The sequence below is a fragment of the Genypterus blacodes genome, unplaced genomic scaffold (assembly GCF_046128005.1).
Source record: "Genypterus blacodes isolate CSIRO-AG114 ecotype Tasmania unplaced genomic scaffold, CSIRO-AGI_Gbla_v1 ptg000090l_1, whole genome shotgun sequence".
NCBI lineage: Eukaryota > Metazoa > Chordata > Actinopteri > Ophidiiformes > Ophidiidae > Genypterus > Genypterus blacodes.
Window position 1 is genome coordinate 1,475,979 of NW_027466895.1, and position 25,748 is coordinate 1,501,726.

At 47.1% G+C, this 25,748-nt stretch overlaps 1 protein-coding gene across 1 annotated transcript; it reads right to left on the minus strand.

The window, feature by feature from the left end:
* Positions 1-693: 693 nt before the first annotated feature.
* hgfa (hepatocyte growth factor a) lies at positions 694-19,694 on the minus strand. Its single transcript, XM_076159001.1, has 18 exons — positions 19,459-19,694; positions 15,332-15,494; positions 15,064-15,176; positions 14,429-14,543; positions 10,900-11,042; positions 10,683-10,800; positions 10,478-10,596; positions 8,779-8,950; positions 8,522-8,655; positions 8,030-8,123; positions 6,869-7,008; positions 5,959-5,991; positions 5,602-5,710; positions 5,423-5,497; positions 4,644-4,781; positions 4,396-4,502; positions 4,171-4,304; positions 694-4,032 (listed from the first exon to the last, which is right to left on the minus strand). Exons 1-18 carry the CDS (start codon positions 19,520-19,522, stop codon positions 3,856-3,858), a joined length of 2,148 nt encoding a protein of 715 aa, XP_076015116.1. The 5' UTR covers positions 19,523-19,694; the 3' UTR covers positions 694-3,855.
* Between the last annotated feature and the right edge of the window lie 6,054 nt (positions 19,695-25,748).

A 25,748-nucleotide genomic window follows, 5' to 3' on the forward strand; every position in this document is an offset into this window, starting at 1 on the left:
AGGACAAAGGCGTGGAGATCTTTCACATTTCCCTTTACTGCAGAGAGGAGACGGCAAGACTCCGAGCTGCTCTTTGATTGGTCACTGGGGAGAAAAAGTTGGGATCAGACAGCAAAGCGCTCGGTCAGCAGTGTGGAAGTGACCCACTGGCAAAATGACCTCCTGGAATTTGCCACCGTGAAGCCAGAAAAGTAAATTGCATTTCCACATGACGCAGCGAGTATGTTTTGTAATTTATACCATAGCGTAAATCATTTGTGGCCCTTCAGAAAAAGCTTTTGTTGGGTTTCTGGAATGGGGCCATATTATTATCCTGTAAAATGCAATTACAGAGTCCAGCTTTGGAATGACCTGACACTAAAATTTATCTTATATTTGGACAATTCACATTATGGAATACATCTTATCTCATGTTGAGCAACCGAGATTTCCAGAGCCCGACTGTTTCATACTCATTACTCAAAGAGTCCGAAGAAACGTTGCCATTTTATCTCATCAATCTAAACATTTGCTTACACATTCTTTTTTACTCTTTCGTGGTTGTGTAAGTATTTTTCATGTATTATAATTTGCTGACAGATGTACTGTGTTTCTGTGTTATTTCCTTACCTTTTGTATGTCAAATGGGTTCAGATGCATTCAGGGCCTTTAAACACAAACACATAGAAATAGTGATGAAAGTAATGTCAAGTTGTTTATTAAAATTATAATATTAAAAAAGGCTACAAAAATTCAGAAAAAGTCAAAGATATAAAACAACTCAGTAACACAAAATAGCAGCTCTTATAGTTAAGAGTATACAGTATACAAATCATATAAACACACAATTATACATAGTAATGTACAATATGCACTGAGCTATTTACATGAAAGTCATTTAAATAACAGCTACCTTAACAAAAGAGCATGCTCGACAAATTACAACATGAGGGTTTGATCTGCCAGAGGTGAGAAAACGCATTTAGTTTCCCTGACATCATCAACCATTCATTTGCTCTTCGAACACGACTTCACACACTTCCACTTGGTTGTAACTTGTTCAGCCCGTCAGCACAGAGCGTTCAAGTCCACAGTGCTTTAATCTTCAACTTACAGTATAATGGAGGCCACAGTGATATTTGTACACAGTTGCGTCCTCTGAAATGCAGAGCAGAATGACTCACGGACTGATAGGAAAATATACAATCCATCGTCTCTAATCCTTCACATTACCATTCTGCGTTTCTCCATTGATTCTGTTGTGATATGCAGGATTGCAGAATGCTTTCGTTTTCCCGTAACAACCTCGCAAACATGAACTAAATCATTCAACTGCTAATGGGAATCACAGAGGCCGAACAAGTTTATATTTTGAGGTGGGGGGGGGGATTAACTGGATGTGGGCCAGGCCCAGCTGAGTACATACACAACTGAGAACACGAGCAAGACCAAAGCCTGCTAAGAAAGTACTTTAGGGTGGGGTTGCAACAAATTACACTTAACCACCACTTTCTTTGTCATATGTGCTCTGTTAATAATAATAATAATGTTAATAAGAATGCTACAGGGTCCCGAAAGCTGCAGAATTTGGTTGTTTGTTTTTGCGGGTTTATGTTAAAACAACAAGAGGGGACAGGAAGACAGAACATGGTTTTGTAAACAGTAAAAGTATGTCTGCTAGTAGAAATTGGGGGATGATAAGGAGGCACTTTAACAACTCCCACATTGCTCAGAGCAATACTATTAATGCCTTAGTATTGCAATAGCGTGGAAAAGGCACTGATAAGAGGACATATATAGATTTTTGTTTTATAGTTTAAGGTAGTTGGGAAAGTGTAGAAAGATGTCCAAATTGGAGGTTTATGATTGTAGAAATGCATCCGATAAGCCAAACCTAAAGGTCCTGAACTGTCTCAAAAGCGTTTGCTTTATCACTCCTGATGTGTGTTCACATAAGCATGAACAATATTTGAATTTACCCACAAAGTGCGAGGATTTATCAAGTGAGTGTTTGGGGTCTGTGGGGACCTTAAAGCTACAGTTTTCTAAAAAGACATTTAGTTGCATTTGCAGAACTCCAAACTTAATCCTCATAGGAGTTCATAAATTGAGTGCTCTGTGAAAAATCAGGTCACTCTGGCACTTTTCTGGCATCAGATTTGGGAAAATCCAGCGAGCCCAAGAAATACCGGCGCCCACCACAGGGAGGCGCCTCACAGAGAGGGTCGGCTGTTTCTCTCATGTGCACGAAAAGCGTCTGTGATGGTGCAGGTGTGTACATACAAACAGTTACACCCTGGTCATGCCCGTTACACAGTTACAAAATGCTGCTGAAATCGTACTGTTTTCACTCAGCGTGCACTGCCGTATTGCAGCAACGGAGGGTGGCAGTGAATCCAAAAAAAGATAATACGTCCCCTTTTAGAGGTTCAACCATATGATGTGATCTTTGTCCGGCTCTGACTTGAACCAACAAACAAACTCGTGATTTAAGGACCGGACCAAAAAAAGAAATAGAAGGAATTTTAAATATTGCATGAAAAATATGGATTATCTTAAACAAAAACGGAATCTTCTAATAAGAAAATAAATATACCTTGCCACTACTTACAAGTCACCAATCTTTTTTTAAATACAAAACGCAATCAGAGGCGAAGACGAAGACGCCGGTCCGATTTGTACAGAGTGAGCCCAAAAAAAATCTCAGATCTATAAGACCTATAAAATCTTACAGCGTGGCAGAAATACACTCGATAGATCTGCAGTTATGTACATATAGAGTCACTTTCCATGAATCAAAAAGCATCAAATATTCTACTGACCACACACAGCCCGCCAGGGGCCACAGTTCCCTCCAAAATGGAGACCAAATAGCCGTGTTATATTTGGCACGGCTCTTCCCTCTCTCACGCTACAAATATTAGCGTAAGATCTGAAGCTCAGTCCTGCTTAGACCCTCTCACTGGGAAAAACTAACACTTACAGCTAACTGGGGAGAAGGTAGACCAGCTACTGCACACAATTAGCGCTCTGCCTTTGCCAAGGTTTGGTCGCGGGTTCGCTTTCCAAGCAGCAACGGTGCAATATGCAGAAACATTTAATGTCTGAAGCCATATTTTTTTACATTTGTTGGATTTAAGGTGGTGTAAAAAAAAACTCACACCTTTAAACGCCAATGGACTTAATGGTAAAATAACCACGTGTCAATACTCTCACAGGGACTTTAAGTGTAAGTTCACAGTACTTTCCGTGCTGTTGTATCATTCCTTCTACAAATGATCAATGTGGTTGTCTTTTTAGGAGTTGGAAACACGTTCCTGTCCATCCCTCGTGTTGGAAGTAAACACAAACTCAGTCACAGGAAACGATCTGGCAGCCGCAAGAAAACTGGGTTTAAATCGCATTCAAGTATTTTCCAGGAGACAATACTGAGACACAAGCATCATTGTTCTCATTGTCTTTAGCTTGCATGGCTTCAGGGTGTCTGAATGTGCCAAAAATACATTTAGTACACTGTCCATGTGCCCGAGACTTTGGTCGTAAAAATGGTATGGAAGCGAAAAACCGGAATGTCTTCATTTGCAAAGTGAGAGAATGGGTGGAATTCCAGTCCCAGTACATCCAAGTCTGTGATGTGTTCAGCCACAACATCCCAATATGGCCACTTTCCATAAAGCCAGCTTAAAATGATTTCTCCCGCTGGGCTTGTTACTGTTATACATCCATGTAGGAGAGATCTTGGAATTTTCTGGTCCAAAGCCTTCTCCTCCTCCTCCTCCTCCTCCCCTTCCTCCCCCTCCTCCTCCTCCTCCTCCTCTAGCAGGCTGTGATGCAGTACCGTGCGGAATTCCATTTGTCACCACTCACGACATTGAACTAGTTCCTGTCCACGCTTGGGTAGAGTTTGAACACTTTGTATATCCACTCCGAGTAGAAGGCGACGTTGACGAAGAGCGCCGGCTGCGACGAGGCACACTTGGTCCTCTGGATGCTCACGCCGATGATGACTTTGCGCTCGTGCTCCCGGCAAACCAAAGGGCCGCCGTTGTCTTTCTGAACGGACAGAAGAGGCGGAGACACGTCAAGAGGGACACACGCAAGCACACACAGCAGGACATTAACACTGAACCTCAGCATGCCGTCTATACAATAAGCTGGCGTTTATGCTGTGGAGAGATCGGTGAACCTTACATCACAAACACCTTCGCCTCTTTGGCCGCCGGCACATATTCTGCTTTCCCCAGCGTCGCCTTTGAGTTGCGAGCACATCTCGTTATTGACCATCGGCATGGTGACGGCGTTCAACGCCTCATCATGTCCTGTATCTAAACAGAGAGGGAAGACAGTGTTGGACCTTACACACATCAGTATGTTCTAATAAGGGATCTGCTTGTGGGTGAGGGAAGGAGGCAGTACTTTTGGTTTCCCCCCATCCATACATGGTGCAGTTGGTGCCCTCTGTAATGTGACACTCTTTCACTGGGAGATGGATGGTGGAGGCACCTTCAGACACAGGGGCGGGCCTAGAACAAACAATAACATCACATACAATAAGTTATAGTCACAGCAAAACCTAGAGAAATGATCCTTGTCATACTGAGAAGGATCTGATTTCTGTTTTTGGTTTAAATATAAGAGAAAAATCTATATGTTTAAGCGCTCACTCTGCTAGTTTCAGCAACACAAGGTTGGATCCTTCTGGGCCACAAATCAGGCGAGAGATGCGGAGCCTCGGGTGGGCCGAGGACTCATTGAGGTGTCTTAGGCCAACCTGCACGCTGTAGACCCTGAGATCTGGAACGCTGGCGAGCATGGGGACAATAGTGAGACAATGGTGAGACAGAAACTTGAGACAATTTTTAATTCAATTCAATTGAATTCATTTATTGAGTACCGTATGTTGTTTTTTATTTGTTTATTTATTTTATTTTAAAGGATTTATCTATAGATAAATGTAAAAGGAAACATTTGCTCGAAAGAAAATTAAAACATTCAAATGAACACTACACTAAAATCACAAAAGTAACTAAAACGGATTCAGAAGTCTCCATTTACTTTGTTCAAAACTTTGCTGCAGACTACAAAGAAAGGGTTTCATCCAACTCTGTAAAGCAGATGCATGTGCGCAATATGTGTGTGTGTGTGGGTGTGTGGGTGTGTGTGAGCGTCTCTGATAACAGACAACTCCAGAAGCTAAACAGTTCTGCAGGACTCAGTGGGGAGTGGGCATTTCTCAGCAGCCACAACCATAAACAGGATATAAGCCTGTATCTTCACTTTAAACTCTATCAGGCAGAGGACACACAAACACACACACACACACACACACACACACACACACACACACACACACACACACACACACACACACACACACACACACGAGAAGGGGGATTGGCTGAGAGGTAAACCCATGAGTGGCAAACAGGAGGGTGTGAATTACCAGGAGGTGAAGCACTGCTGGTCCGTCAGAACCCAGTCCTCTCTGATCAATGAGCCTCCACACAAATGAGTCTTCCTGAGAACATTTAGGGGGTTGTTAACCACTTTATAGAGTACCAAGGCAGAAGGTATAGAGATTTATAAGACTCAGGCAAAAGGAAGTCTCTAAAACGTGCTTACTCTCTTTGGATGCTGACGACCCAGCTGCCATCGGCACCTCGCACCTCGTGTCCGCCGACAATCCTGGTGTTTATATGCACGAAGCACGAGATCTTGGCCCTGGTCGGAGCTAAACAAGGAGGCGATATAGACACGTTAAAGACAGACAGGCTGGTGCGAATCCATGTTTCCACTCTCCAGTGGAAAAACGTGCCTTGATAAGTCCCAGGAGGTAAACCATAAAATGTGATTTCACCCAAGGTGAGGGAGATCCGAGATGGATTTCAGGAAGGGAAAGGCAGGGGGTCCAGATTGGAGACAAAGGAAGAAAAAGGGCAGGAGAAAAAAGAAAGGCCAATTAGGAGACACGGTACTCACTGCTGGTCTGGGGAGACGCTGTTGGAGATTCACCTGAAAGAAGTAAAGCAAAGCACAAGGGTGAGAACAGAAACGCAGCAAAGAGGCGGCTCGACAGCAGGAAACGACACAGACCGCTGACCGTGCACGAACATGCGAAAAGGCACAACACCACCAAAGACAAACTACAAAGCCGCCACACCGCACCTACTTAACTTTATCTTTGAATACGCGTTATTGTTGCAGGCTTTAGCAGTGGGCAACCGCAGCAAATAAATGAGCTCAAGACCTCTGAGGCTTCACGGTGGGCATGTTTTGCATTACGGGAATTATCGCACCGCCACTCAAAAGAAATCGTCTTCAATGCGCTGCAGATTGAAACCAGCCAAGGAAATTGTTGGGTCCAAACAGTTTTTTGCCTGTGTGTGTGTGTTTTCCTTCGGCAGATAAGAGCGCCATCTGTTTGCCGTTGGAGCGCGGCGTGTTTTGTGCCAATTGGACAAAACCGCGGCTAACGGATGACATGAAGCTACCAGCCCGCCTCACAGCGTGCATAAAAACACCAGAGCAGGAGATAAATCAGTTGTGGTATATAACTGTACAACCTGGGAATCGTCAATCGTACTGAAATATCCCAATAAAAGAGGACAATAATGGTTTTGTGTGCTTGTGCTTGTAAATGTAGTACTGTGATGTAGATATATCGCCGATTTGAAGTGAAACAACGGCTTAACACAGACCATTTAATCAAATATCTAGTGGTAGTTACATCATGCACGCAGAAGAAGTAACAGTACTGACACATTTCCACAATTAGTAACAGTATTACTCAGATACTAGCATGGAACCGCTGTCTTTCTCGTCACATCAAACTTCTCTAAGCTCTGACGGTAAGTATGGCTTATGTTACGCAAGTACTGTAGCCACTTACAGAGCTTCAGCCTGCAGTAGTCCCAAGCCAGGCGGTTGTTTGGGTTTGTGTAGCACCACGGCCCGTGCTTGTCCCGGTCCGGGTTCCGGCAGTAGTTCTTCTCTAGCCCGACGTGGGACACTGTGGAGTGAGAATCCCCACTGTAAAACACACAAATACACATTCTCATTCTCCGTTTGTTATTTTGCGCACAGTGTATAAGAACACTCAGGGCCGGGGCATCAAAACACACGAGGAATCGCACACGTCGTCTCACGCACACATTTAAACAATCACGGCATCCTTGGAATGGAAAGTGGGACTGTTGCATTCCTATAGTTCCTTATCCTCTGTGTTTGCTGTGCAGGGCCCGAAGAAGGAAAACTCAGTTTAGTGAAGAGCGCTCATGGGAGTATGAAAGTATGCACACTGAGCGTTCACCAGGGCTCAGACCAGCAGGAACCCGCATTCTCCACGGAAACATTTGGTCTGGCTCCCGATTCTTGGAATTCACATCTGATCGCGTCTCTTGTGGCTCGAATAGAAGCAAACACAACCTCCTCCCAGCTATTAACGTGTTAGAGTTTAGAAAAAAGAAAAAAGAAAGCAAACGATGAGCAACAATTTGTCAGAGGGTGAAGATAATTCCACTTCCCAAGAGAATGTTAAACAAGCTGTAGCTCGCAGCGGTTTCTCCCGACGTGACCCTTGGCCTTGAACGGGGTAGACTCGCTGGCTGCAGTCTTAACACGCGCAGGGAGCTGATTGGCTTTGATCTGCTTCGCTCGGAAAGCACTTCCTGGGGGTCAGGGGTCGGCCTCTGGAACATGTCCATCTGTCCGTGCCATTTTTTCTTCCTTTCAAAATTCCTGTAAATTAAGTAATTCCAACAGCCCTGACCTGGGTGTGAGGCAAACAAACCTCTCCGTGGAGGTGGGTCAGCGCCGTGGCACCCCGGGGTCTCCTCTCGTCAACTAGATGAATAATAATTGGGCCCGGTGCTGACCCCTGAGGAACCCCACCAATTCCTCTTGCTGTTTGCTTTCACTGCTTTGCTCCATTCATACGATGGGGATTCTCACATGGCAACAAACAACAGGCAGAGCTGTAAAGAATGTTCTACAAACACACACACACTGTACACACATGCAGGAGGAGGAAGAGGAGGAGCGTCAACGTTACCTGTTTATGTGATGAGACCAGTCTGCGCAGGGAATCCCTGATCGCGTCGTAGACAAAGTCCCCCGGTACGTATCTCCGTTGTCCTCGTAACACTCTGAGAAAGGAGCAGGGATCGTGTTTTTAAAGACCAACCTTGAGTTCTCCCAAGAGCCTTTGCGAGATATGGGGCCCACATGTGCAAATACAGTACATGTCAGACCAGATTTCAACAACGGCACAGCATAAGTGAGAGCAAAGTATCGTCTCCTCATTGTGGTTTAGATCAATTTATTGCCAGGGAGCCCTTGTGCAATTGGTGGTTCCCTAAAGTAAAGTAAGTGTTTTACGTTCGTGTATGAAGAAGCGGCCCTGCTGAGTCGTGTGGTAAATTGAAATGCAAAGCAGCAGGGCAAAAGGCAAACACAGGGAAAAGGCACCACCCATATAGTACACATGTCTGCAGCTCATTTCTAGCATCTTATTTGAGAAATTACACGGCGGAAAGCGATGTACCTATTTTCTGTGCTGCCTCAGCATCACACCTGGGGATGTGGCTGCAGTTGGCTCGCCTCTGATTAGGGTCTGTAGTGAAGCACCATGGGTAATCCGCTCCATCAGGGTTACGGCAGAAGTTCTCTCTCAGGTCTCTGTAACAAAATGAAATCACACCGCCGTCAATATCCAGTCTCACTTTCCTCCTTTTTGACATTTCAATATCAAAAAACGATGCAGAGCAGGGGTGGCGGGGCGGACGCGTCACCGTCACTCACTTGCATTTGAAGTTCTGTGGGATGAACGAGTGGTTGTGAGGGAACTGTGAGTCCCAGCGCTGGCACGTCACGCCCTCCGGACTGACATTCATGGTGCCGCGGTAATTAGCGCCATTTCCACGCACGCACAACGAAGTGACGTTGAGGCTCGGGTCCTCGCCGGGGTCCGAGTCTGTGAGGGGAGGGAAGAGAGAGACAGAGAGAGAGAGAGAGAGAGACAGAGAGAGAGAGAGAGAGAGAGAGAGAGAGAGAGGCCAAATAAACAGCTTGTAGCAGGAGGGAGGGAGGGAGAGTGGAGATATTAATCCCCAGAAGAATGTGTCATGTTTAACCTCGAGACAGATGATCAAAAACAGTAGCACTCCCCCCTCCTCGCCGGTGAGATACGAAGCTTTCTGTGTACCCAAAACACAAGCACCCCACATTCTTGCGCGGCAGGACACACACACACACACACACGCGCGCACGCACACACACACACACACACACACACACACACACACACACACACACACACACAGGTTTTTCTCGCAGGGGGGGGGGTCTGATTTCTCCCCTTCGGATTTCTGTCTCTGTTTCCTTGGCCTTTGACAAATGAGGACGGGAGAAGACGGAGGAGGGAGAGACAGACAGAGACAGAGAGAGAGAAGGGATGGAGGGATGCTTTGGCTTGATGTAACGCATGCCAGCGTCTGTCTGTCTGTCTCTGTGTGTGTGTGTGTAGTACAGGTCAGCGGTTTTTATCTTTTCTAAGGGCAGGCATTGAGGGATACACACATCTGGACAAATGCAGATCCCCCCGCTCTCGCTGTAAATCACAACATGTACTGTATCATACATGTGTGCATGTGTGTGAGACAGACACAGAGAGATACGCACTGTGTTTGTGTGTGTGTGTGTGTGTGTGTGTGTGTGTGTGTGTGTGTGTGTGTGTGTGTGTGTGTGTGTGTGTGTGCATGCACATGTGGGAACATTTCAATGTGCTTTCAATGAAACAGAAAAACACCATAACCTCTTCTTCTCGCCGCCTCTTCTTTGCCTTTTCCCATTAGGCACGAGGGGACATGATATCTAAACTACAACTCTGTCAGATCTAATACCACTCAAGCGCAGTTTTGCTGTTTCTCTGGCATCCCTTTATCTCACGCAAGTCTCACAAGGACTTTACATACCGTATAAAACAATGTTGAGAACAATGGAGTCGCCGTGACCAAAAAACAAGATCAGATCATCTCTGGAAAACGCGACACGGGGCATCTTTGTGCGTCGCCTCTATGACAACAACGCTCCACTTCACGGACCCTTGCCATCTGCCAGTGGTCTCAATAAAAAACGCTTTGACACTCTGAAGTCAGATCCCCCCCAAACCCGCCCTCGCAAACAACCTATTTACCCTTCTTCTTCTTCTTCTTCTCTCTTCCTTGTTGAGGTGGAGGGATTGAAACCGAGCCCCACATGAAATGCTAAGTGGCGTAAACACAAAAAAAAGTCTGTGTGTGCCTCCTGCCCCCTCTACCTCTCCTCCGGCGACCTCAAACCACCAGCTGGTACTCCACAAACCGCAAGCCCCGTCTCTCCGCAAAACCACCATGAAAGCAGGCAGATCCTCGCCACCGGATCAGCGGAGACCTCACGGAAACTTTGAAAGGTGTTTTCCTTTGTCTGGTGCGGTAAGTTGTGAGTTTTCCAAGACTCCTACCACACACGGTGATGTTGCAGTACTCCCACGGCGTCTTGGGATCCATGGTGAAGCACCAAGGGCGGAGGCGGTTATCCGGGTTCCGACAGTAGTTGTCCTTTAAATCTTTCCTGCGATACCTAACGGAGGGAGAAAAGGGAGGAGGGTGTGTTGAGTTATTACGAACATCACAACACGTAACCAACCATAGAGGAAATCGTTTTACTTTTTGGGCTGGAAGCGATGTTTGTGAGGCCTAGGTGAGTCCCATCTCTGACACTCCTTGCCGCTCTCTGTGTGGTCCACTTTGCCACGGTAGTCCTCTCCGTTACACGTCATACACACTTTTGCCAGGACAAAACACAAACATATCGATAAGATGACTTTTACTATTACATTCAGAGTAAACGGGTCATTAATCTGGTTGTTGGGTCAGGTCTCACCCTCTGAACACTGAGGTACGCCGCAGTCCTCGGCCCGCACGTTGGGGTCGGTGGTGTAGCACCAGGGGCCGCCGGGGTCGTTATTGGGATTCCGACAGAAGTTCTCCCTCAGGTCTTGCCGCGGGAACCTGTCGGGATAAAACCTAGAGAGAGAGAGGGTGTAAGACATTATTCAAATTGTGACCCGATACTGTAACCTATACACATGCACTCAGCGTGCTCGCACACTTGGCTGCTTGCGAGTCGTCTACCTCCCCTGCCTGGCAGCGCTCTCAAACAATCCGCGTAAATGTAAAGGACATTCTGCAGTCATCGGTTCATTCCTTGTTTTCTACAAAGAGCCACAGATTTGCACCTTTAGCCCGATCGCCTTACAGGTTCATACATTATCCCAGCTCCCCCCCTCGTGTGTGTGACCCCGCCAGACTCTGTCACAGCACACTAACCGCCAACAGCACAGAACAACGCCACGAACCACTTGGAGTCGCCCGAGCAGGTCAGTTTTCTGGCAACCTCTGCACGCGTTTAAACCCAAATCCCTCGCTGTCGTCCACTACATCATGTCAGCGTGTACACAAGCTATTATTGTAAGACACTTTGCAGGGAAAAGGAGCCCAGCAGATGGAATGCAACAATGGGAAACAGACCATACTAAATGGACAGTGTGTGAAATTTGTCTTCTGTCAGGTCGGGATGATGAAATGCTGCCGTGTCAACACCCCCTGATCCGGGCTCACCGCAGTCTCCCTCCCACCCAGGGAGATGGGAGGGGAAGACGGAGATGGACGCATAGGAGATGGGAAAAAGTTTGAAAGTGCGAGGAGAAGATCGTTAAAATGAATGAATAAATTGCCTGGCAGTAAACAGATGAAACCAGAATGAATAGTGGATGAGAGGCAAGCATAACGAAGCAGGGTGAGCTCGACGCTAAAGTGATGATGTAAAGAGAAACAATGCACGCAGGAGAGTAGGGGGGTGGGGGGTGAGGAGGAATGAGAACCAGAGTCGCCCTCCCTTCAGCAGCTTGTCTGAGCGCCGCGGCCCGGCCAATGACTCTTTCCTTAGGGGAGTCTGCGCCGCTCTCCCCTCTGCGCCCCGGGGGCTTTCACAAGGCTTCCACGCTAATGCGCAACATCATTCAACCCAGAAGTGGAGGAAATCTCAGGCATCTGAACCAGGAGACCGACAGGGAGGGAGAGCAGCAGAGAAGAAAGGGGAGGGAGAGAGCCGAGCTGAGGCAAAGTCGAGACTTTGTTGTAAATCTACGCCCCAAATTGATTGTGGCGTGGATCCAAGCCACCGTGACACTCCTGTGCTCCAGGTTATAGACGCAGGCCAAACATGCATCTGCAGCTCTGTATGTCCTCAGTTCATAAATGGAATTACAATGTTCCTCGCAAGTCACTGTACGAAAAACTGCATCTGGCCAGACTCGGCTAAAGGCAGAGAGAGGCTTGGGAGCAAGTTAGCCGTAATGATGTTGCGCTAACAGATGTTGGCCAGCTATTCATCTCCTTGCCAAAGCCTATTCCCGTCGGAGCAGAGGCGGACACTGTCCACACATGCTTCGCTTTCGGGGGCCGGCGAAACATGTTGGCTAGATTTGGGATATGACCAAAGATGAAATCTAGAACCTGAAGTAACTGCTGCAAAATGTCCAGGTCCACACAGCTGGTGTTGATGGAGCGAATGTATTCATGCTTAAAGACGCTTCAGTGCTTTCAGATATCAAAGCAAGGAACTGGAGTGGAATGGAACTTGAATGGATTGTAGTAAATAAATAAGAGTGCTTTTAAAGTGGCTCAAAAACAGAACACATAACACCTCCAAGGCACCGTAGGGCAGTGGAGATTTTTACAGCTATCACCACTCCAGAGAGATGGCTTTATATGAACAAATAAAACAGCACCACTAAAAGGGAGAACCCTAAAAAAAACTCACTCCAACTTTATGAGGAACGGCTTGATTTGCTTATAAATTGACACGGAAGCCTGCACAGAATCTCTAAAAGGTCGGCCAGGTCGAGTCTGAGCACCACTGACAATCGTAGAGAATAAAGAGTTAAGTGTGAAGTTTCAGGGGTCTGACCTCTTTCCCCCGATGGGAATACAGAGATGACTGCGCCGTCATAAATCATCAACACGGATAACGAAAAGCTTCCATTGGCCTGTCCAAATACAACATTCCCAAAGAGTGAATTATTTTCGATTATAAACTGCTGGGAACTACTGGGTTTGGGCGGGAGTTCCTCTCGTTGAGGGGAACTTCCTGAGAAATCACTGTGGAACAGGTGGAAGTGCCATTCCTAGAAGAGAAAGGAACCCCTACATCCCACGCTGCCCTCTAATCCCCACGGCGACTGGTCAGGCATAAAAAGGAATAGTTAGGTGAAATGTAAATGGCGTGTGGTTCATTATGGTGGTAACTCTCACACAGCGGGACGGTCTCGTGTAAGTAAACCCCTCGGTACCCCTAAATCTCTCCAGGAAAGCACGAAAGCTGGGAACAGGAGAGGAGAGGAGAGGAGAGGAGAGGAGAGGAGAGGAGAGGAGAGAGGAATAGCTCAGGTGGACACCAAACAGAACACCACCGCACAAACTATAAGTCATTGCGCTTTCTTCCTTTCCTCTTGAATCGAGTCCCATTTATCAGCATTTTCCTTCCTTCCCTCCTCACTCCCTTCCCTTCCACCTTTCCCTTTTTCTCTTTCATTCTGAGTAAACCTTTACAAGTTTTCCTTTTCCCTCTTCCCCTCCTTAAAATCAATGTCTCCGCATTTTGTAATTTATTCCTTCCTCTTCTTTTCACTGCATTTCGCTCCACCTTCCAATTTTTCTTCCCTTTCTTCCATTATTTTCCTAATTTCCTACCTCAGCTTATCCTGTTTTGTTACATAAAGACTTACTTGGTTACTTGAATGGTTGGTTTAGACAGGAGTAATGGGGTAATTGTCATGATTGTGTCATTGCTACATTTCTTAAGGGAAGGCGTTACACAATAACCTCCTCTCTCTCTTCCTGCAGTGAAAGTATCACATAACTAATGAGATCCTGGCCCACAGCTCCTCTCGCCTTGTTGCAGCTTGAACAAAACATCTTTGGTATCCACCTGATGGCCAACAGTGGTTTTATAAAAAAAAAAGAAGGAACATCTGAGGAGATTCCACACTTGTGTTGAAAGAAATTTGACTTAACTCTAGATAAACGCTCAACCATCTCCATGCCTCCACCTTCCTTTAACCCCCAAGGTGCAAGAAGATGATCTGAGAGTCAATAAATCAGCTGCTGGCGTCTGCTCAATATCAGGCATAGAGAAAGAAAGAGAGTGGGAGGGAGAGGGGTTAGGAGGAACAGACGGGGAGGTGACGGCAACCTCACGATTAGAGAAGCAGGCTTTGAAGGCTGCTGGTTCAAATCTAAAAGGGGAAGCGAGTGATTATCGCTCGCCTCCAAAACAACTGTCGGGTTTGCCGCGGGGGCGAGATGGTGAAAAGAAAAGAAAGAGAGAGCGGAGGAACACAAGGACTCACGTGTGGTCATTGATGTTTGTATCGGACCAGGCTTGGCAAGTAATGTTCGACTTGGTCCAAGACCTCCTTCCTCTGTAGTTGTCCTTGGCGTCGATGATGCACTCCCTTATATAATCTGAGGAAGGCCGAAAAACATCCTCTCAGTTTGACAGCAGCTGTCCCACATGCTGTCTTTTACAATGTGATTTGCATACGAAAGTATCACCACCTTGAACACATATTGTCATTCTCCTTTTATGGTCAAAAAGGATTTTTGTGTTATTCACGTCTGCTATTCCCAAAACAGACAACTCCCAGAGCTTCATTAAATGTCACCTGTGGGAGTCTTTGTAAATTTTGCAGTAAATTCTTAAGTGTGAGATTCCTCAGCACAAGCCTTTGCACTCCTACTGTAAACAATGAGTTTTTCTGTGTACACATCCACATATTTGTGCGTGCTACTCTCCCCGCCAGCGCGATTAAACGGCGGGAGGGGGTTGGTGTTGTTGTGTCAACAGAGAGAGCAAAGATACGGAGGCAAGGCGAGGATGCCGAGACGCCAACATCCACGACAAACAATCCCAGATGAACGTTCGCACGAGACCGTAAAAGCACAAGCAGTAGTCAAAGTCGAGGAGATCTGTCGAGAGCTTTACCTTTTTTTTCATACAGAGTAAAGTTGACGTTGGCTTGCTTCTGTACACCGTGGGTGAAGCGGTCAAAGGGAAGCAAGTGGCATTTCCTGTTGTGCCTCTGGAAGTTGAAAGCCCTGTAGACGCAAAAAGGGGAAGTCGTTTAAGAGATGATGATGCCGGATAAAGAACAAAAATATGTAAATAGGAAAGGAGGAGAGAGCGGGAATATGGCCTCGTAGAAATTCAACGAGGGGATTGGTTGGTGATAAGCAGAAAGGGAAGGAATTACCTGCAGTTGAAGTTCTTCTTGCCCTTCTTACACTTGCGGGCGCAGTGCTCCTGCGACCGGCTATTGCGTAACAAAGTGGGCTGAGGACAATCGGTGCACACCAGCATGTGGTTCTCCGTCTTCTCGAACTTCTGCAATGAGTGGTTATTCCTTCTGCAGCAACCTGCCGGAACACGAGTTTAGAGAGAAGACACTGGGAATGAACAGAATTCACACCAGGAAGAAACTCAATTCACATTAGGAATGAAGTCATCAAGGTTGTGGGTTGAATGGGGCAGGTGGCCACAATCTTACACAGGGTCACACAGGTTGCGTATTCACGCAAGGATCTCGTAGTTGAATGTTTCTATATACTTGAATGATGTCACTGTGTTCCCCAGAGGGTCTATCAATGTGGATTTGAGCATTTACATGGAAGCATAACATCTGGCCGGAATCTAAGCTGGGCCGTGTTCACTAATCTGTCCGCTATACGTTCCCGCCGACCCTACCGGGAGGTCACGTCCTCTTTGTGATCTCTTTGAGATCTGTTTGCTCCGAGCCTCTTTCCTGCCTCAATAGGGTTGGGGGGGGGGGGGGGGGGGGGGGGGGGGTGCTTATCACTAGAGTTTGATGGGTCCCGACACTTTCCTGTAAAGCACCAAAGTGCAGGACATGACATCACCTTAAACCGAAACACTGCGAGATGATGTTTCTGTTAAAGCATTTTACAAGCAACTACGCTACATCTAAACATGGCAGAGCGATGATGCGTCGATTATCTATGGCTTTCTGAGGTGCGTCACGGTCAATTCAAGTACCTATGAGTTGAAAAGGGCATTTTGAGTGATACGGGAAATTGAGAAACACCTAATTTACAACTTGGATATTGTGATGCAATGCGCTGAAGTTGTTACAAGTCGTAAACGCCGGATTGTTGCTGCTAAACGAGGTTACCGGCTGTGATGTGTGAGGCAACCTTTTTGATGTCACCCATGCAGATAAACCAGATAGAGAGGAGTTGAACACATCGAAGTTGTACTGTCACATTTGGTAAGTACCTTCCCAATGAACACTCAAACGCAGCTTACAGCCAAACGAAGAACCATCAGCTGGAACAAGATCACATTAACTCGCGCCATGTGTGCCACTCTGCACGCAAACGCTACAATACTCCTTATTGACGTATGTTGGTACAGTGTATGTAACTGTTACTTGAAGAGCCTGGGCACGCCAGATCAGCCAGGATTCTTATGTGCCACATATTCCGTCTCTTCTATCAAGGGATGGGCGGTTGCCATGACAGGTGATACTGGCCCGAGATTACCCCTCGGCTAATGCTCTCGTTCCAGTGAAATCTGTCTTCCCTCCACAGGTGGAAGTCGTTTAGAGGAAAGAACACAAGTGTTCCTGTTGCTTGCACAAACATCGCTGGAAAAAAAGCATACAATTCCAAAGGTTTCCATTACCTACAAGGAAGGAAACAGCAAAGGAAATGAACATAAATACTGACGAGTCACTGATATTTCCTTAAGTTTCCCCACTGCGTATTGAGAAGCATCTCTGTTCTGTTTTACTGATAAAAGGTGCATAGAATGAGTCAATAAAATCATCCTTCAACTGCACCTGGGGTTCTAGCCCGATGTTGCCATGTTTTGCATTGATCCTGCTGAGGGATCTCTGAGCAACAGGGGGAGGGATTCCTACGGCTCAGATCAATGATGAATTATTGGTGATCAATTGTGTCGGACAATTAGAGGCGATGTTTGAAATGTGTCCAGGACCAGAAAACGCAGCGAGCACTCTCACACACTGAGAAACTCAAGAGTGGGTGTTGGATAGTGAGGGAAGCCAGATGGATGACATGATTGACGAGATTCTACCACGCAGTTGATTTTGTAAGAGTATAGTTTTTCACTTTGTCAATTTCGATTTCGGTGACTTTTTTGGCAATAAAGCCAAAGACTACGAAAGAGTCACAAACAACATAACAGAACTCACTTGAACCCCTGTTGTATAACAACTGTGACATTTTGTTTATTCCTCTTTGTTTAGTGCATTAAGTGTGACATACTTCTTTCAAGGAATTCCCATTTCCCATGAATGCTTCAACGTAGTCTCGGCTATTGGCATCAGACGTATACAAGGGAACATACAGTTGTGTGTGTGTGTGTGTGTGTGTGTGTGTGTGTGTGTGTGTGTGTGTGTGTGTGTGTGTGTGTGTGTGTGTGGAGGGGGGGGGGCAGTAAGTTGTGTAAAGAAACCGAATAATTCATGTTGTTTGATGTATGGACCTTTTCTGAGGACCGTTCCTTTGGAAACAGTACATCAAAAGGGAATTTTATCACTGCAAAAAAGTAGCATAATGTATAAGAGATCCAACTGAGATCAAAAACAGACCAAACCATATTTTAAGTCAAAAAAACCCTCACACAAATCATTCATTTTTACCTACTGGGAGAAGATAAAGTGCATAATTCAAGAGGATGGAGTTCTGCTGAAAAAGCCGTTTCAGGAGGTCACACAGAGCCACTTTTCAATGCGTTATGTGTTTAGTTACAGAAGATTTCCCTTCATAATTAGGGGCAAGTGCGATATAAATCATGGAGGAAAATCTCATGCTACTGAGTTACAGTAACACGCTCTTGTGCCAAGAGCAGACACAAGTCGTGGTGTGTGTACTTAGGATATTGTAAACTCTGGAGCATTTAGTGGGTCCTCGTGGTTGAAAATGGTTTTCAGGGAGGACGTGTTATTAATGTTTGGACTCCACTGGACCACATCTGGCACTCATCATCACGGTGTTGTTCCAGCCCTGATGTCTGGCCGGGCTGCTCAATTAGATTTCACTTAGTCTCTTCCTTTCCTTCCAGTCAAACTGCTGCTATCACCAAATCCCAAACATTAGCTGAAGCAGAATATTACAATAAAAAGGTCCTCCGCGGGTGAGAGCCGATGACAGTTCAGACAAGGGAGTGGACGATTAAAGGGGCAGGATGAGCCCCCAGTCTGTAGGGGAGTCCACCCTTCCTTTGCATTTGCCACTGAGGTGCCCTTGAGCAAAGCGCCTGAGTTGTGTTTAAACAGCCTTGCCGTGTATAACTCAGAGATTTAATAGCATGCAGGGAAAGAAGCGTGTTATATGAAAAACAGGAAAGTAGCAGGTTAAAGGTGCGCCTCTGTCTGGGAATTAAGCAGACATTACCTCCAGAGCGCAAAATGTGGACCTGGGCTCAACAGCCAGATGTTCAGGGGTCAGGGTCGGCACCCCTGGATTTGGGAAGGATTCGGGGCTTTGACGCGGTTTCGGCGCAGACTCGCAACCGGCTCGTTTTGGGATGACAGGCGCTGGAACATTAGGAGGACGCACGGCACCTCCTCAGTTGCCTCCCAGCGCCGCAGATGGAGGGGTGTCTCATGCGTAAATGGCCGTGACCTATAAAAACGTTTACCTACAAAGCAGATGTGCTTCAAACGCGCCTCTATCGGATCTATCGGCACGCTTTGACGCAGCTGGTGGCGCAGCGTGCATCCCCATCCTGTGCAGACAGGTGGCCAATTGGCGACTATGAATTATTATTTTAAACTTTGCACGTAAACATGTGGCTGTTAGATCGCAGCGATAAACTGGGTTGTCAGAGTGATGTGAGGAGAGGGGGGGGGGGGGGGGGGGGGCACCGGGGGCCCTCTTGGGGCTCCATGTGGCTTTGGGAGAGGAGATGTGATCAGGGATCTGCTTTATTCAAAGTGTCTGGGTTGGATTTGGTATTGAACGTGACTATGGTAACAAAATTTCCCTCTAAATAATGTGACAAAATTACTTACCCAAACGTCAGTGATTTATCATATTCAGAGAACAAGTGCGCAAGAAGTGCAAGAAAAGGTTCCAGATCCAGTCCATTACTCATAGTTAATAATGTGATGAAAATGATTACGATGGCAGACATAAAAACATTACTTTTTATGTATTTTGCAATGGTTCGGACTCCCATTTAAAACATTGGATTGGTTTCTGACAGTCTTCTAAATTGGAAACAGACCTAAAGTTTCGCCCCCAAAAGATCTTCGCAGCAAAACAGGATTTTAAAGAGCAGAAAGTGTCCATAAACGCATTAATGCTGCAGATCTCCAGCAGCTCCTCGTCTTACCTGTAGCCAGAACAGAGATCACAACCCACACCGCAGCCTGGTAAATCCCCACGTTTGTCCTCATGGTTAACAACTTGGGGTTGCAGGTTAGAATCCGGTAGGTTGTGAGTTTACATTAATGGAGCGACCGACTCGGTGGATTGGTGAAGTCGACAGTGTGTGATGAGCTCAAGCCCCCTCTCCATGAAGCCACACGTCCTCGGTTCAACCCCCTTTACTTTGAGTTTGTGCTCCCTTCTATCACACCGTCGCCACTCAACTCTCATGTGTCAAGAGCGCCTTGGATAGGCGGCGGGACTTCCTGTGGCTCCTTTCAAAAGAAAACAAAGCTGGGTTACCATCTGGTGTGTGTTTGAGGCCGTTCGGTGTCTACGTAAAATACGTCGTGTATTTATATGTAGTAAAATAAGAGTTGAATAGTTGGTATGAAATTTAGAAAATAACGTTGGCACACTTTTTCATAAAGAAATGTATATTCATGCTTAATCAAACAATTAAATATAAGTGTGCTGTAACAGTTCTAATCATTTTGCTATTCCTCCAACGCAGATTTGTGTATTGTGCCATTTCATGATGAAACTTTTATTGTGAAAGTCACGTCACTCATTTCTAATCCATCAATCCTTGTATCAACAATATATTCGGTCCCGTTGTAATGAAGTTAATGAGCTGATGTTATCGGCGCCATAATAATCATTGGACATACAGTGTGTGTGACTGGATGGCCTGAGACGCCGAAATCGCCGGCGTCTTAGGCCCCTCACGCCCCCATCACACACACACACACCACAACCGAAAACGCAGATGGGCGGATTTGGATTTGCACGGTGCGCAAAGAGAGCGCAACTTGGCACGGAGCAATGATTGCGTCCTCGGAGGATCGGTTGCTTGCCAAAACGCGTAATGCGGTGCACAGGCATAAAACACACACGCACACACGCACACACAACAGGTCAAGCTAGAAGAGTGCACTAAGTCCAGAGATGCTGTTATTACGCTTTGACCAACCTGATCCACCAACCTGAGGCCCTGGAGGTTTGAGAGCTCAGTCTGATGATTTGTCATGTTGACATTAGTGCAGCTCAGAACATGATGGAGGATTCTGTCTGTGTGGTAAAATGCAGCAGGAAACTACTTCATGACAATATGTTTTGGGAGACTTTGTCCTGTGGTGGAGTATTTATGTTACTTTTCTGCTTTTGTCAAAACCATGATGGACTGTGTTGGCTGCAGCACCACAATGAGGAATCTCTAGTACATTCATTACACAATACAGTTATCCCAAAAAACTACATGTGTCAGTTAAAGCAATTTCATCAAGTACTTATCCATCACTGGTGACAGGAAGCAGCAAAGTTACCACTCAGCCTGATGGACACGTCATACAAACCTGAAACGACTGAAGCGCACTAATCTATCAATCTATCATCGCTCTTCCAATGAAGCGCAGGGCTTCGTTCACATAAAACGCGCGTGGTGAAAGATAAAAATAAAAGGAATTCTTGTTTCTTTTTCATTAGGAAAATGCCCTAGGGGGAGAAACAATCACAGCACCAAAACAAACAAACTCTTTCCAAAGAATCCAAATCCATAAATGATATTTACTTGGGAACGATGCAAAGAGAACGAGGAAGGAACAGCGCAAAGAGCAAACTACAGTATGCAGCTATACCACAGTGATTATAGGGGTTTAAAAGTACCATATGGTGCAATAAGGTCAGTATAAAGCACCACAGTCGCAGTTGAAGTCTCTGAAGGGCTTTGCTGCAAGACACACGCGTGTGTGTTTCTGTGGGGCAGCTGGAAGTGATCCTATTTAGGTACCATGCTACAGGACTTTTGTTGGGCTCTAACCCTTATTTGACAGGAAATCCACACTTCAGCCGTTAACGGGCGGCGGACTTAAAGCCCTCCAGAGAGAGCAGCAGGGGGAAGAAATGGTTTGAGGTGAATGCCAGACGCCTAGGTCCCCCCCCCTCCCCCCTCATTAAGACGCGTGCAGTACATTTCTTTTTTCTTTGGTCCCCCCCCCCCCTCCCCCTTTGTGTGTGTGTGTGTGTGTGTGTGTGCATGTGTGTCCAGCAGGTGTAGAGGTGTGCTAACAGACGGCTCCAACACATCACACCCACCATGTCAATCAGCGACCAGCCAAAAGAAGAAATCCAGACACACTGAAAATTCTCATAGTGGATTTTTTTGACGTCTAGTACCTTTTGAACTGCGGCGAGCCTCTTCTCATGTGCTGCACATGTCTCAGGTAAAGCAAGTGAGGCCTGACAGCTGATTATGCGTCGAGGGAGAGGAGCTTTTGGAAGTGTGGCCGGTGCATATTTCATAACAGACCAAAGCGGCAGGGGTATTAATTTCCACATTTCAAATCCCAGGCCTGTCTTTGATGATTCCAAAATGTCAGTTATTCCCGCCCGCATTGCAAATTAGAGTGTGGGAAGGCTGGTAGCGCCGCAACACACGAACGAACACAAGAACGGCCGCCATCAAACACAAGCTTAAGATGCTATCGCAGTAACTGACATGAATTACACAGCTGCCAGTAACAATAAGGTCGTGTGTGTGGAGAAGCCTAATCACAAGCAACTTCTGATCAGATACCAAACTAATTGCTAAAAGATTCCCAGATAATTCTCCGTCGTCCTTCGCACGCATCAAACACTCTTCTGGCAGCCGTGTGGTCTGAAGACGGAGCGTGATAGAACCCTGGCTCTGCTCCTGCCGATTGAATCCCAATTTCACGTAGGCCGCAACACTCCAGAGTTCGCAAAAATAGCACAAGCGGTGTCTTCATGACAGGCGAGACCCAAAACGGGTCGTCATGCGTTCACAAGTTCACTGTGTGCGGCGTAAATGTTTGGATTAGGCCCAATTCGCACATCACCTTCACCAAAATGCAAACACTCATTACTTTTCCAATACTCATGACTTCTACTTCACCTTCTTTGCTTCGCTTCCTCTCCCGTCGTCCTCCCACCCGTGCACACACCTACCCCGTGGCCGAGTGAAGAGGTGCGGACAGGAGAAGTGAGGGGAAGGGATCGTTTTTGATGGTCAGGGGAGTGGAGGGAGAACAGCAACCCATCGGCTCCCTGAGGTCAGAGCCTGTCAGCACCCACAGCAGGCCTCCGTTCGGCTCCTCTTCCACTCGGCGGTGGCGGCGCCTGTTGCAACATCAGCGCGTATGCAATGTGTAAACTGTATATGTAAGCTTCAAGGCTTTGATTGCTAACAGTGCAAACAGCCGGAAACAGATCACAGAAACCCTGAACGGAAAAGTGTCATACAAGGAAAAGTCAAGTACTTATGTAAACAAAGCAGCTACACACAGGCCGTCATTACTGAGTCGATTCCCTGTCAAATATTCTCAAATAAAAATAGTAAATACCACCATCAATTTCACTAAATTGCACTATTTAGGCACAATTAGAGTTTTGCCATGAGCAAGATCTGCAGCATTATCGTCCTTAACTACTTTTGATTTTGTGGCCTTTACTTCGATTCACCTCAGCAGTCGCCTGTGATTGAGGCGAAAACCTGTGAGTGACTTGTACACGCTAATGGACATAATGAGTAAACTGGTTGAAGATGCTCGCCGGGGCCCAATCGAAGCTTTAACATGAGTGTAAACGCACTGGAGTGACCGAGCATGCACTGCCACCATTAACAGCACTAAAGCCTCCTAAGTGCAGGACTTTAACCCTTTCCCCCTAATTACTTTACACCCCCAGCTGCCCAACAAACACACCCTGCTGCCCCACTTCCCTCCATTCCTCCACATGAAGGAGGCTAATCACCGGTGTGATCTCCCCCTTTTCACCTCTGACCCCCCCAACACTAAAATAACAACCTCCATACCGCCCCCCCCCTCCCCAATTAGGAGGGTGCTTTTCCCCTCGCAGATGACAGATGAGGGGTCAGGGGGTTGTAGGACCGCCTTGGTAGTTTCTCCTGGTGCCCACCAAGGGACGAAACAGGAGGACGTCCTCGCCTTGGGGACCGACATAGGGAAAGGATGGAAGAGCGGCTGACACAGATAAATGACTGGGCACAGGAAAGAGAGAGAGAGAGAGAGAGAGAGAGAGAGAGAGAGAGAGAGAGAGAGAGAGAGAGAGAGAGAGAGAGAGAGAGAGAGAGGAGCTGAAAGGCCGGGCGGGGAGGGGGGGGGGGGGGGGGGGGGGTGCAGATAGTTGGAAGTTGACAAAGAACCTGTGGTGAGATAAAGGCCACACCTGAGGATGGGACGGGATGGCTGTGGCAAGACGGGAGTGAGAGGGAGGAAGATGGAGTGATGGAAGATGGAGTGACTGCTGGAACAACAAAGCAATGAAATGAAAGAGAGAGAGAGAGAGAGAGAGAGAGAGATAAGGCCATAACTCGGCGGGGCTGAGACGCTTTTTCCTCCGCCGCAATAAAAGCAGAGCTGTGGTCCAATGAATCAAGGCATGGGGGGTGAGGGGGAGGGGCTCTCCTCCTCCCTCTGTTGTGTGTGTTATGTCCACTGCTAATGGCCAGCAGATGTGGAGCGATTTCACAAGTGTGGCTTTGGAAAACATTCCCGCACATAAATCCAATTAGGTCGGACCTCGCACACGAGCGGCAGGCGGGTGGGCGAGCGCGTTCACGGGACACAGTTGCCTTAAATAATCAGATTTGAGTCGGGCAGGTAGAGGACGACTCGAGGCGGCAGTCGTGGTAAAAGCTCTCTCGCCTGCTTTAATTAGCTGAGCCTAAGTAAACCTATGTCCTAACGCTTGATTTTGGTTATTTGGGTTTGTCTGGTTTGATGATGACGGCGAGCTGTGCTGACAGCACGTTGCTCCAGAAAACACGGCGCAACCCTGAGAAAATATTACAGCCTGAACGCTAAAAAAAAGCCCCTAAGGCTTTTGCAAGCAGAATTGGACCAGAGGACGCAGAAGTCCGCAGCCAGTGGTCTCATCGATTGGAAACACTCCATGTTTGTGATTCACCTGCACTGGGAGCAGATAACGCAGCGGGAGGCAGACAACTTTGGAAGAAATCGTCGTTCCTCAGAGAGTCGTTTCGCTAACCCAATCCGGCAAGAGACTGGTAGCCAGATGACACCCAGGGGCTTTTATCTGTGAATACGATGCGGCCTGAATATTTATTGACTGTTACGTCTTCAAAGCCGTCGTTTCCCTACCACGTTTTTGAAATCATGCAGCGGACCAGTTTGTCATCAGATCTTGTAAATATTTGCTTTGAGCAGCGGCGGACTGGAAACCCCCATGGGTTTGGATAGGAGAGTCCTGATTGCACGGTGGCTGTGCGGCTGATAATCGGTGCGGCTCACTTACTGGGCTGTCATTGGTCGGGGGCGGAAAGCGGCAATTCTTCTGGACCAAGAGACAAGAAGAGACAAGACGAGACAAGACGAGACAATGCATACAAGACACCGAAACGAAACAAACCGGGTTTTAACAAATACTTTGCACAAAATACCACACAATCACACAAAAGACAGCTCTGTTACATCTGTCACACACATAAAAGTGAAAGAAAGTTCTGTTCAAAGCAGTCTTTGGGGACACGGAGTCGGGTCGATCGGTGCCTGTAATCAGGGCTCCCTGTCAACACGTCCCCCAGGAGGCCGCTGTTACGCAAGGCCCCACTCGTAAAGAAAGGAGGACGAATATTTTGTCCACATTTGGGCCCTGACTTCGAAGCACTTAGGGAGGGGGGGGGGGGGGGGGGGCAAGGGAGCTCTGACTGTTGGCCTTGGTGACCCTGGACTGGACGCAGACTTAGCCCTTTCACGACAGACCTGAGTTCGTCGTTCGCTGCTAACCTGCTCCTCCAGGCATGAATGCACCTCGCCACACGCCACAGGCACGCACACACACACACACACAAGTACTAATCCGCCGGCTTTAGTAGCACAGCGGGAGCGCAGTGGTCTTGTGTGGCTTTATTAACTGGGGTGGGGCAGCAAGAGGTGATGGAGGGATGGAAGGGGGGAGGGAGAGGACAGACCAGGGTGGGGTGCGGGGGTGCGGGGGTGCGGGTGGTGTTGGGGAGTCCCACCAGGTGCTAATAGATTTCCTGCAGCTTTGAAACGTGGCGTTGAGCCGCTCTCCTGGGGTGGAGTTAGGTTTCATATGTGGCAAATTACCCCAGACCGACGTTTGACCTCTTCTCGACAGCACACACACACACACACACCCCAGACACACGCCTGTGTCACAAATTCCAAAATCACACACACGCCCGCACTGAGTCACAACAGAGGCGCAGCTATGTAGTACTTCTACTGCAGT